At 34.2% G+C, this 13,075-nt stretch overlaps 1 protein-coding gene across 2 annotated transcripts in view; it reads left to right on the plus strand.

Annotated features, from left to right (window-relative positions):
- LOC111045365 (myogenesis-regulating glycosidase) overlaps positions 1-12,618 on the plus strand; it is a 33,478-nt gene extending 20,860 nt beyond the window's left edge. For both annotated transcript variants that reach the window (XM_022330758.2, XM_039427446.1), the window contains exons 6-11: positions 5,189-5,474; positions 6,202-6,547; positions 6,769-6,918; positions 8,851-9,060; positions 9,886-10,042; positions 11,781-12,618. In XM_022330758.2, coding sequence (XP_022186450.2) covers positions 5,189-5,474; positions 6,202-6,547; positions 6,769-6,918; positions 8,851-9,060; positions 9,886-10,042; positions 11,781-12,040 — 1,409 coding nt within the window. In that variant the 3' untranslated portion in view covers positions 12,041-12,618. The remainder of the gene's footprint in view (positions 1-5,188; positions 5,475-6,201; positions 6,548-6,768; positions 6,919-8,850; positions 9,061-9,885; positions 10,043-11,780) is intronic.
- Positions 12,619-13,075: the final 457 nt, after the last annotated feature.

Genomic DNA, 13,075 nt, shown 5'->3' on the forward strand with positions numbered 1-13,075 from the left:
GTAGATTTTGCTCTGGATAAATTTCTAGAAATTTTCAGTGAGTGTTTGGAAATAGCATGTACAGGAGAAAGTAATAAAAGGAAAATATTTACACAACCACCACATAAACCATGGCTCACTCCCTACTTGCTAAACCGAATAACAGTTAAAAATCGCTTATACAAAAAAACCACAAAACAACCATATAACGAGAACTTGCTAAATTATTATAAAAGGTACAGGGATAAACTCAAGAAAGAAATACAGGAATCCAAAAATAAATATTTTCGCGAGACTCTAAACAATTTGAGGGGAAACTCTAAGGAGACTTGGAAAGTAGTGAATACGCTATTAGGAGAAAATAACAGGAGAGAGCCAGTTAAAAAAATGAGAGCAACAAATGGAGAGACTCTCCTAAACGAGAATCTAATTGCAAATGAGCTTAATAATCACTTTATCAGTATATACAGCGCTAAGAATACAAAAAAGCTAAATATCAACGATTATAACAGTTATAAAATGCTTTTTGACAAACCAATTCACCATTACCATTCAATGTTTTTCACACCAATAACTAATTTAGAGATAGAAGGAATTGTACTCTCAATGAAATCCAGAAAATCTCCAGGCTATGATAATATAAGAATTGAGCTAATTAAAAATGTAATAAAATCGATCTCTAGCACCCTTGCTCACATATATAACCTCAGTTTGGAGACTGGTGTGTATCCAAAAAAATTAAAAAATGCAATTGTAGTACCAATTTTCAAATCTGGGGATAAAGAAAATCCAAACAACTACCGACCTATCGCTCTTCTCTCAGTATTTGCAAAAATCCTAGAGAAAGTTGTCAGGATAAGATTAGTAAGCTTTCTAACCAAACACAGTTTTTTCAGCAAAAATCAATTCGGGTTTCAAAAAGGACTAAGTACAGAGGACGCCATGCTTAAATTTATCTCTGAAATATATAATGGAATAAACAATAATAAGAAATGTGCCGGCCTCTATTTGGATATCCGAAAAGCGTATGATACTGTGAATCACGATATATTGTTGGGAAAATTGCAAGACTCAGGAGTTAGAGGTGTATGTAATAATTGGTTTAAAAGCTTTCTAAGTAATAGGTCACAACAGGTGAGGATTGGGGATTCGCTAAGCGAGCTAAAACTTATAGATACAGGGGTAGGTCTGCCTCAGGGGTCCGGTCTATCAGCTGAGCTGTTCCTTGTGTATGTTAATGATCTTTGTAACGGCAACTTTGAGGGATCTGTCACAGCCTTTGCCGACGACACAGCACTGAGTTACAGTGCAGATGATAGGGGTCAGTTGGCTCAGATGATTAGTGAAGATTTGAAGAAATTGAATTTATGGCTGCAGGTGAACGCCCTAGAACTGAATGCCAGTAAATCCCACATAATTGTCCACAAGCTGAGGCCTGAAGGAAATGATTTAATGAATATATCATTTCATTCAAATGAATGTGATAGTCCAATAAACTGCACCTGTGAAAAGATTTCAGAAGCACCCCAAGTTAAATATCTAGGTATTATAATTGATTCCAAGCTTACTTGGAACCAACAAATAATTAAATTGAAGAGGGAACTTACGTGTGTATGCAGAAAATTTTACTATATAAGAAATTTATGCCCCGAATATGTCATGGAATCGCTGTACTATGCACTCGTAAACAGTAGACTACAATATGGAATAGCGGTATGGGGAGGAGCTTATTTTAATAACATTAAACCTCTTGTCACCGGGCAAAAATACATATTGAGGACCATAGACAGAAAACCAAGATTATTTAGCTCTTTGCCAATTTTCAGAAAATGGGGATTTCTACCACTAAGGTATCTGTATTTCTTCAAAGTATTGTCAATTTTCTTTTTTAGAAGTGGACAAGTGAACGTTGCTAACCGCGAATATTATCTCCGATCCGCAAGTAATTTAACCAGACCAAGACCACACAAAGAAATCTTTAAACGTTTTTATTTATTATAGCCCCAAAGTATACAATGAAATTCCAATTAGCATAAGGCAGCAAAAAAATCCGAGAAGTTTCAAGTTTTTTCTGAAGAATTGGTTATTGGAAAAGCAGGATGTTGAAGTGTGGTTTAGAGATCTCAGATAAAAACTTAATAATATTGCAATAGAAGTATAGTTACAGGTCATTTAAAGAAATCTATTCAATGTGTGAAATATTCAAATCTAAGCTTAGTAGGTATTTGTTTCTGTTTGTGATGTAAATAGATATTATTATTCAAGGTAAAACAACCCAAGTTGGAGAGTGTAGATATAAGTGATTAAGTGCCCTAAGATTGCTCTAGAATAGATAGATGGCAAGGGATACGTTAAGTTGAATTTTTCACCTTATGATGAATGGATGTAAGTGGAAGAGTAATTATATTGTTTGTTTTTAAATAGAGAAGACAAGTTTTGTTGATTCTAGTGCCTAACAGTTTTCTTCGCGACAGGGATGTAGTAATTATTATTTATAGGTTTATAATTTTTCTAAATGACTAAAACTATTTGCTGGTAACTCCCATAAAGGAATCCTCGGGAGTACCTAATTTCTCTGATAAGGAAGCAATTGTATGATTATTATAGCCACAAAATCTGCATTGAATCTTCTTTTGGTAAGAATTACGGACTAAAGTCGTTTTCTCGGTATTTTTATTCTCGTTTGCTAGGACTGTGTTAACATATTCTGAACTGGTTTCGTATTCTTTAGCAATGTTTTCAGCATTCTCTAACATTCGTGCTTGTGAGATAGCGTCTTGCAAAGTTAGCGATTCATTTCGAAAAGATGTTGTCTGATTTTCGATGATTCTAATCCGGAGATGAACGCGTCTCGGATATATTCACTTTTGTTATCGTCAGCCGTGACTGCTTGAAAGTTACATGGTAAACTTAGCCGTTTTAGTTTATTATAGAATTGATCAATTGATTCTCCATGGGTTTGTTTGCTTTAGATAAGCAGTAACGTGCATGTACTACATTTTGAGGTTTTATAAAGCTTTCTTCAAGAGTGTTATAGCTTCTTCAAATGATATACAATTGCAAATACTTTCAAAAATATTCGGTGACACATAATTGATCAAAACATTCAATTCATCCTTTTTCGGGATTGAACTGTTTTTTAAGAAGTTTAAAAATGTTACCTTCCAATGTCTCCACGTTTTCGGTGCTTCATCTGAATCTTGGTCAATCGATAAAACTGTTGGTTCAGTATTTTTCCAAGCATTTGGTTTTGCGAATCGTTTTCTCCTTCACTGACTAAATCTTGACGTTTACTCGTTTTTCTTTCGGACCATTTATTTATTTTAATGTCGAATAAATTGTAATAGAATTGGACTCAACACGAGCTTTATTCGACAATAAGTATGTGTCTTAGTAACAGAGATAACAGATTATAAATATTACAGCTGTTTTATCATCACAGGTTTGATGGACATTCATTCTAGCAACATTCATACTGTAATAATCTAAGGGAAAAAAGTAAAAAATTCCATAAGTACACATTCCAGATCAAGACGAATCATAAATGAGAACCAACCATTTTAATTCACTGTCTCATGGCAAATAAAGTAATATGTGACACATGACAAAATAAAGTAATTAAAATTAATGAAAAATGAGTGAGGATGTTCATCATAAATGATGGTTAACAGTGAGTGAAAAAAAAGACGAAAATCAATTCCATGATTCGAGAAAAAAAAATCTACATATTTCTCCTATAATAGTCACAATCCTGAGAATAATTCCCATTACCAAAGATTTGATGAAAAATGCATGAACTGATTGGATTAAAATTATAGAAAAAAGTTATGAAGAATGCATGAAGTGAATGATAAAATCATGTGGAATAGAATATTCTTATCCAATTAATCATCAAAATGGAAAAAAAAATTAAATCTCATTCATTAGGGTTTTCCAATAATGTTCTCATCAAATTAATTATTGCTTATAAGTTAGAAATATAATAAATTATAATAAGTTAGAAATAAAGCACATCATTAAGAGTCTGAATAAAAGTCTGTTTGAGTTTTTCAAGAGAATGAAGTCAGCACTATTATTACTCATTGTACAGTATCATTATCATTATTAAAATAAACGAAAAATAATTAATTCAATATAATTAGAAAAAAATTGAGAGAAATAATAGTCTGATCATTATTTTTCCCTCTAAAAAAAATGCAACTTCACATAAAGAGTAAAAATCACTTATACTTTGTATAATGGCACTTTTAGTAGTATCATCTTTTTCACAAAAACATTGCCATTTTTGAAACAAAAACGTATTTGAAAAGTTTTTCTTTTTGTAGCAGTTTCCCTTTTTGAAAAAGTTCTCTGTTCAATAGAGACATACTTTCGTTGATATAAAGATTATTTGTATTACCACCCCAACCTAGGTCACTCATTGTCACTTTCCCTTTCAAATTCTTTGTAGTCATAAACAATTGTTGTCCAAGTTCTTGTTGAATTTCACAATAATTTGTGGAGGAAATGATTTCGCTGTGTCATTTTCGAGAGTCTATGACAGTTATCTATCATCTTCTTTTTGAAGTTAAATCCTATGTGCTGGGAGATTTTTTGTAGGATATTGAAAATATCTTCACCGTTTTCACAGGGTATACCAGCAATATTATACAATTTTTACGAGTATATTGTTGCATGGATGCTAGTTCCTTGTTTACTTTTGATAGTTGGCTCTTCAAAGTAGTAACCTCATTTGATGCAACACTTATATCACTAACACAAGAGTTCAATATCTTTTTCTGATTTAATATGAAGTTTTTATTTTCATTGATCCCAGCAAAACAGTTCTCAATTGATGAAATCATATCATTTTGTTTAGTTTTAATTGCTTCAACGTCGGATTTGATTGTTTTGATAACGTTCATGATAATATCCAGCTTACTGCCAAAACTAAACTATTGACGTTCACTTCACTGTTACCTGCACTTACGGGTTGACTGCTGTTATCTTCTTCATCCGTAGCCGACTTCTTATCTGCAGCAACAAATTCCCTTCCCTTATTTCTCCCATTCATTCATTCTTTTGCTTTTTTTCGTCCCACTGCATTTTTCTCTTCTTCATTTATCTTTTTTATTCCACTCTATCTTTTGTCTTCAATCATTCCTATTTCTATCTTCTTTTCTATTTTTCTTACTATGATCTCATCCTTTCATTCTTGTGTCATTTGCAGATGAGCTACTATTGCAGTACACACTGTGCAACTTTGACAATCCACGCCAGGCATATGACTACAGCGTTGACAACTTTTTTGATCGCCCAGCAGCTTTGCCAGATCGTCGCGTGGTTGAGTTCCCAGTTTGGGCAACCAAGGGGCACTACAGTTGGAGTAATAAAAAGGTCAATCAAACAACTGTGCTGCAGTTTGCCAAAGACATCATGATCCATGGATTCAACTATAGCCAAATGGAGATATCGGACAATGGGGCCAGTTGCTATGGGACTACTGTTTTCAACACGTGAGTTCTTTTGTCAGACTAGAAAAGACAAAGTTTGTTGTTGGTTTGGTGTAGCTGGTTTTGGAAAACATAGATGGTAGGTGGATGTCTACAGTGGTAGAAAGGCCTTCAGGAATTAGTTTAATATTGTGAAATGATAACTGATTTGAGGGTGATGATTTGCTCTTTCAGCTGTTGAAGCTCATGTCACAGTTCTCTTCCACATCTTTTTTGAAAAATCAAAATTCCGAGACTGTTAGTTTTAAAAGTTCCATGACTTTGATTTCTTGAGGTATAAGTAAAGCAGAAAAGTCAGGTTGATGGTTAGCTTCCAGTGTGAAGCTATGTCATGTAACATAAGCACCATGGAGCATGGGTGAAAACAGTTTGATTGGTGTTTGACAGTAAAATGTTTTTATCATAGTCAGCTGATCAGTGGCATCAATTGGACCAAGATCTCTACTCTGATCCACTTGTTGAGTTCCATTATAACAATGAAAAATTAGGTTACAAGTGTCTAACTTGACATTTTGTGGTAAAGTTTTGGCTGGTAACAATTGAAGAACATATAAGAGTAGAAATTGTTAAGAGTAGTTATTATTGAGATTATAAAAGATTGTAATAATAATTGGTAGACCCATCATCCAGTTAGCTACTACTATCGATATGAATTATTTGCTTTATTTTTTCCTGTTCAATCATGTGAATAAATCAATATTCCAATTTCTCTTTGTTCAATGTTTCACAGATCATTATTCCCTGACATGAAGATGCTCACTACACAGCTGAAGGGTATGGGCTTCAGGACAACCATGAGGACTCATCCTTTTGTGGATGAGGAGTGTATGGAGTATGGCCCTCTGAAAGACAAGGGATATTTTGTGGTTAATGAGAGGAATGAAGTTGGCATGCATTGGTGGAGAGAGGAGAGATGGCATGATTGGGAGAACAAGAAAGGCTTGATTGACTTCACCAAGCACAGTGCTCAACAGTGGTTTGTAACCAAACACAGGAAAGTTTTGGATGACTATGGAATTGATGGGTTCAAGATTGATAATACTTTCAACACTGTTGGAAATGGCTGGTTGTCAAAGGTAAGTCAGTGTCAAATTTGGTTAAATTATATTATTATTAGCTCCATTCTTCCAATTATATATGCTAATGTAATTCATAGCTACTGATCATTGATCAAACATTATGAAAGCTCACTTTGAATTTACTGGTCGAGTGGATAATAATAATAGAGTGAAGAAAAACAGTATAATGTATTTAAAGGCACCAATCTTATCACCTAATATTATTATTCTCTTTTTAGGAGGCCCGTCTGAATTGCCCAGTGGAGAAGCAGCCACACTGCTACATCCAATCATATGTGGAGACTTTGGCAGAACTTGGACCAATACCCGAGACGCGTGTCTCCTTCAGAACACAACGACATGCTATGTTTGTGCGCATGCTTGACAAGGTAAATATCAGCAGTATAGCAGAATATCATATTTATCTTGTACAAATCTTAAACTCTGGAGAAAAGTGAATCATTTGCTTATGGAAAGGAGTAACAGACAATTCTCTCTCCTATCTGAATGGATTACATCAGAGTATAAAATTCACTGTAGAGGTAGAACAGGATTGTGTATTGGATTTTCTAGATTTAAGAATAGATCATAGCACTGGTTTTCTCAAGTTTTCTATTTTCAGAAAACCAACCCATACTGATGTTATCATTCCTCTTCATTTTGTCATCCTATTCCTCACAAACTTGCTGCTTTCAATAGCGTGCTCACCATCATGATTTTGATATTGAGAGCACTAAATTGAACAGATAGCTGTCACAAATGGGTATGAAGAAAGTATGGTGGATAGATTATTGAGTAAAATTAACACACAAATTTCTAGCACACAATCAATTCTAGCTTTGTAGGCTCAAACTGTGAGGAGAAGACTTGGATAGTAATCTCATATTTAGGCCTTGTATCTGATAAGATAGGTAGGGGATTGAAGAGGAATGGATTTCATGTTGCTTTCGAGACCAAACCGATTTTAAATAGTCTATTTAGCTGGAGTAAAGACAAGATTGATATTTGGGATAAAAGTGGGGTGTAGGCCTACAAACTAAAATGTGGTGATTGTAATGCTTGTTATGTTGGTCAGACAGGTAGAAGTCTCAAAAGTAGAATCAAAGAACAAATAAGAGATTGGAATAAACAAAATGGGGAATCTAACTTTGCAGAACATTTGATAACAAATAATCACAAGTTCACAGTTGAGGAGAATTTTGAGTTTCTGCATGTTAATAACAAAGGGAGATCTTTGAATATTCTAGAGGCTTTAGAAATAACTAGAGTAGTTAAGGAAACTTCCCAGTATAGTTTGAATGACCAGATTCATTTCAACAAATACAAAACTACGAATTTAGTTTTATCATAACATTGTTAGCATACATTGGTAAATAGATTCTCCATTTACATATTTGTTTCATTATCTTTCACTTGTTTCCTTGGTTCTTAATTTGTACTGAAAGTAAATTTCGTTATCATGACGAGTCTGATGCTTAAGCCGCCATTTTGTGACACCATTAAGTGGGAGGAGACTGTCTAGCTGGGCCAATGGCAAGTGTTAATGCCCTTGACCAATAGCAGTACTTGCCTACTAGTATAGATTCTGCTGCTATTGTATTTAGTTTATCAGAGATTGACAATGGTGCAATAACCGAAACTGGTCTTTCTAAGTATCAATAAATCTGTGGTTTTTTGACAATTTCTTAGTCTTTTTCATTCAAAAGTGGATCAGTCTATCGATATCTACTAATACTACTAGTCAGCCTATGGATAATTATCTACTACATCACCTGGACTACTAATGTGGAGATTGGAGAAATGTATGAAGATTGGTGAATATAATACACAAACTGAAAAAACTTGACAAAAACTAATGGATTTATTGTTGATAGAGGATTATCAGTTCAAGCACACTACTTGGGCAATACATGATAATTTATGAATTAATATCAATAGTGTGGGAATTCTGATCAATCCTTTATAGAATATTGAGAAAATGAACAATGTTCCTTGCATTTCAATTCCCATTTACACCAGAGTTGTTTCTTGGGTTTTCAGCAAATTGTGGTGATTTGTTGCCAATTCCTTAGGAGGAATGGCAACTTCTGCATTATGTTATCAACAAAATGTATTTTCAACAACTTTTTTGGAAACTATATCTGAAAAATGTAGCAGTGAAAACTGTTCCCACTGACTCTCTACTATTTGTTTGTTTCTATTGGTAGATGTTATTATTTTCTTATTTACAATTTTTTTTTACTAGTTATGCATTCGTTCCCCTTGTAGAGTAATGCTCTCCATTGCTGTGTATGTTGTTTACAAATTTGTTTGTTGATCAGAATTGGAGAGATGACAGCATTCGCAACGTGATCACATCAGTGTTCGTGCACAATTTGCATGGCTACCCATTTGTAATTCCTGATGTGGTCGGTGGCAGTAGATGGGGTGGATATGGAGTCACCAAAGAAATTTTTATCCGCTGGCTACAGGCTATCTGCTTCATGCCTGTCATCCAGTTCTCTACAGCTCCATGGGACTTTGATGAGCAGGTCAGTAATTATTTAACTTGTGCTGAAATTTGAAGAAGACTAGGCAAGAGAACCAATATTTATGAGTTATCAATTGTATTCGTTTTTTTGAGTTCTCCCATCTCTTTCAAGAACTTATCAATAAAGAATGTTCACATTTGTTGCAGAAGCTCAGCTGCAGTGTAAGTATGTTGTATTGGGGGAGTTTTGAAATTCTGCCAGAGACTTGCCCAAGAAAACAAAATGAACAGAAATCATGTAGATCTATCAAATAGAGGTTCCACAGAGGCTTGGCTAGAGTCTAGAGAGTCAAGATTCTGCAAAAGGGTTTCCAGGGATGACTGAATTCCTTGTTTGGGAAATACTGGTGCTGCTTTTGAGGGTTCCAATTCTACAGTCTTTTAATGCATTCTTCTAGATTTTTCAAGTATATTAGAACTTGAAAGGGAGAAATTAATATTTTCTATTACATTACAAAATACATTAAAAATGCACATTTCATTCACATTAAAAATGATACTCATATGCCAAATTCAGCTACTTAGTTGATATAAACTTTTTTGACAACTGAAGAATAGGGAACATTCATTTATATTTGGTACAGAGGCTCATTTAGGGTCTGAATTTATAGAAAATGCTCCAAATTTTTGTCAGTTGTATAACCAAAATCAGTGATATTATGAGCAAATTCAATGTAGAATCTATGATTTTCCTCTGTTCCACCTTTTGTGGGACACCCTGAATATATGTGGATCATGGTATCACTGCAGTGTTACTGCTCAACTCATACAAAGAATCAATGATATTATGTGATTTATATTGATAAATTGATTTTTTGACTTTCAGACAGTTGAGATAAGCAAAGAGTTGACAGCGCTGCACTACAGATATTCTGGAGTTATTCTGGAACTGATGCAGCGTAGTGTAGACACAGGAGCCCCCCTTAACACCCCCATCTGGTGGGTGGACCCTGAGAATGATGTAGCTCATAAAATCGATGATGGTGAGTTTATAATATCAAATTTATTAAATCCAACAAACGAAACAAAATATACAACTACTGTTCACTCTGTGAGTGGGTTTGAATTACCTTGATATCCCAAGGTCTCAAAGGACAAGGTCGACCAAAGGTCAAGGCCACTCAAAGGACAAGGTCGACCAAAGGTCAAGGTCACTCAAAGGACAAGGTTGACCGAAGTTCAAGGTCACTCAAAGGACAAGTTCGACCAAAGTTCAAGGTCACCCCAGGGTGTGCCAGACTTCTTCAAGCAATGCTTGTGCTGAGGGATAAATCCCTCTATCAAGTAAATTCAAATTTGACTAGTAAAATTATTGAACTGAACTCAAGTCAATCAAATATTCCCTTATTGAACTTAAGCAAATCATGATATTTCACTCATTTTTATTATCCTTATAGTTCACTATTAATATTTCCAAATTATACAAGTATATAACCGTTCATCAGAGATTAATTCAATTGCTGTTGACTCATTGAAATAAACAGATTAACAATATTCAAAAAAGAAGATAATAATTCAATGAACAATAATTTGAATAGAACTAATTGTAATAAAAGTTGCAGGAAGAACACCTTAATGTAGAAAAGTAGCTATTGAAAAGGCTAAATACACAGTAACCATACCATAGTCCTGAATTTTGTTCTTTTTTCATTAAAAAATCAATGTTAATTCATTAATTATTCTTTTATTGATTTAATGACACACAATTACTTTTTCAAATAATTTGGTGAAGGATCAACAGGCACAGCCCAAAACGGTTCCTTCTTCGAATTTTTATTCATTAAAATAGCCCAGGAAATAGGCTATGTTTTCTCCACTTCATAAAATTTAGTCCAATTTCCTGACCAAACACCTGAAACAAGAAATTTCGAATTTAAATTTATGTTCCTTTATTAATGATTTCCAATTCAAGTAGGTAAGTGAGTAGGCCTATGTCTGAGTGTACTATTATGGCACTAAAGGCCTAGATATTCTTATCTCTATTTCATTATATTTTATTTATTATCTTTGCTCTCTCATTTAATGAGCTGGAAACAAATTGGAAAATGGGCACATGTATAGAATTATTGAGATTCTTCGCATAAAATCGCTCGTTTTGTAATTAATCAAAAATAGCAACTGAAGCATACAGACTTGAGCACCACGAACGTGCAGATTTCACTTTTCACCAGCTTATAAGTTTACTTAGACTTACTTACATTTTTCCAAGTTTATTATAGAGTAAAATGTACTTGTACAGAATACGTAAGAGATATAAAACAGTAAGATACTAATATAATAAGCTTATCAAAAGAGAAATGCATTTGTTCATAGCATGTAAGTCTGTACGCACCTTAAAAAAGAATAGCTATCCTGATGTGCAATATTTCTTAGAGGCGTCTCAAGATGCGCGGCTATAGCAGGCGTGTTGAGAAGCGTGGTCAGGCATGTCGAGAGGCATGGTTAGAGTTGTCATGTACATATTTATTTATATTTATATATTTATTTATATTTCAATATTTCGACGATTCAAGACAAAATTGAGAAAAAGAAGAAGTTTGGGAAATAGCTTGTTTCTCATTCTCTAACCATTGTATTTTGACGATTTTATACAAAATCAAGAAATAGAAGTTTTGGGCAATACTGTCTCATGTTTTTGACCATTGTGTTGTTCACTGTATTCAATATTAGAAAGCAAATTTATTTGGTTGACATCATCTATGTTTTGTATTTTGTTGGCAGAATACATGCTGGGTGAAGACATCCTGGTGGCTCCTGTTCTGGAAGTGGGAGCTACAGCAAGGGACATCTACCTGCCACAGGGTTACTGGAGAGAGGAGAATCATCGCCACAGAGTTTTTGAGGGTCGCCAGTGGATCAAAAACTACCCCGCCGGTCTGAAAATTCTTCCCTACTTCACGAGGGTGCACGAGTATGCTCTCAGTTCCGAGCAGAAACGGAAAATACACCGACGTGATAAAATAGAACTCATTACTGTCTAGAATTTATTAATTTAACTTGACTATTCAAACATAATTTCAACTCATTACTGTCTATAGTCTGTGAAAATTAACTTCAGACCTGGAGGAATATGCAGCGCAGAGAAATGGAGGGAGATCAGCCAATTACAGTGATGAATAGAGTCATAGGTAGGAGCGCAGTTGCCAATTTGTCAGTCATCTGACAGCTCTCATACAGGCAACTTCGCATGTGTAGCATGAGCACATGAACAGTCACTAGAAGATGGAGATCGCTGACCGCTTCAAAACGGCAACATCGCGCCTCTGTATCCCTCCCGCTGTATGCTTTCTCTGCTGCGCATGCCCATTCCAAGTCGGAAGTAAATTTGCACGGACTATAGAATTGATTGAACTTGTGTATTGAAACTTAATATCAACTCATCACTGTCTAGAATATTGATGAAGAACTTGTGTATGAAACATGATTCAAACTCATTACTGCCTATAATTGTTGTGAATTCAAACATGAGTTCAACTCATTGTCTAGAATAGACCTTGTCTATTGAAACATGTAATTGATTGATTTTTCATTGTCCTGACAAAATAAAACTGAATTTATTGGATTTGTTTTGATTAATTCCAACTCATTACTGTCGATAATTGATAGAGCTTTTGTATTGAAACGTAACTTCACCTCACTACTGTCTGGAATTTATTCAAATAGTGTATTCAGACATGATTTCAACTCATCAATGTCTAGAATAATTTATTATTGAACTTAAGTATTGAAACATAATTCCAACTCATTACTATCTAGAATTGATAGAAAATTGCTTATCAATTCTTTATTGAACGAATTATTTCAGAATATGATAGCTCATTTCTGTTTTATTAGAAATTAGAAAAAAATTCATAATAAATAGAGTTAGAGTAATATAAATTCGAGAATTTACCTATTGCTACATAGGTTACTGATGATAACTGATAATACATTCAGTAATGAGCCAAACATCATAATGATTATTGTCTAGGTTATACTGTACCTGAATCGATGAAAATCGTGTGTTTATTTTGAGA

Source organism: Nilaparvata lugens, chromosome 1 (genome assembly GCF_014356525.2).
Source record: "Nilaparvata lugens isolate BPH chromosome 1, ASM1435652v1, whole genome shotgun sequence".
In the NCBI taxonomy this organism is placed as follows: Eukaryota; Metazoa; Arthropoda; class Insecta; order Hemiptera; family Delphacidae; genus Nilaparvata; species Nilaparvata lugens.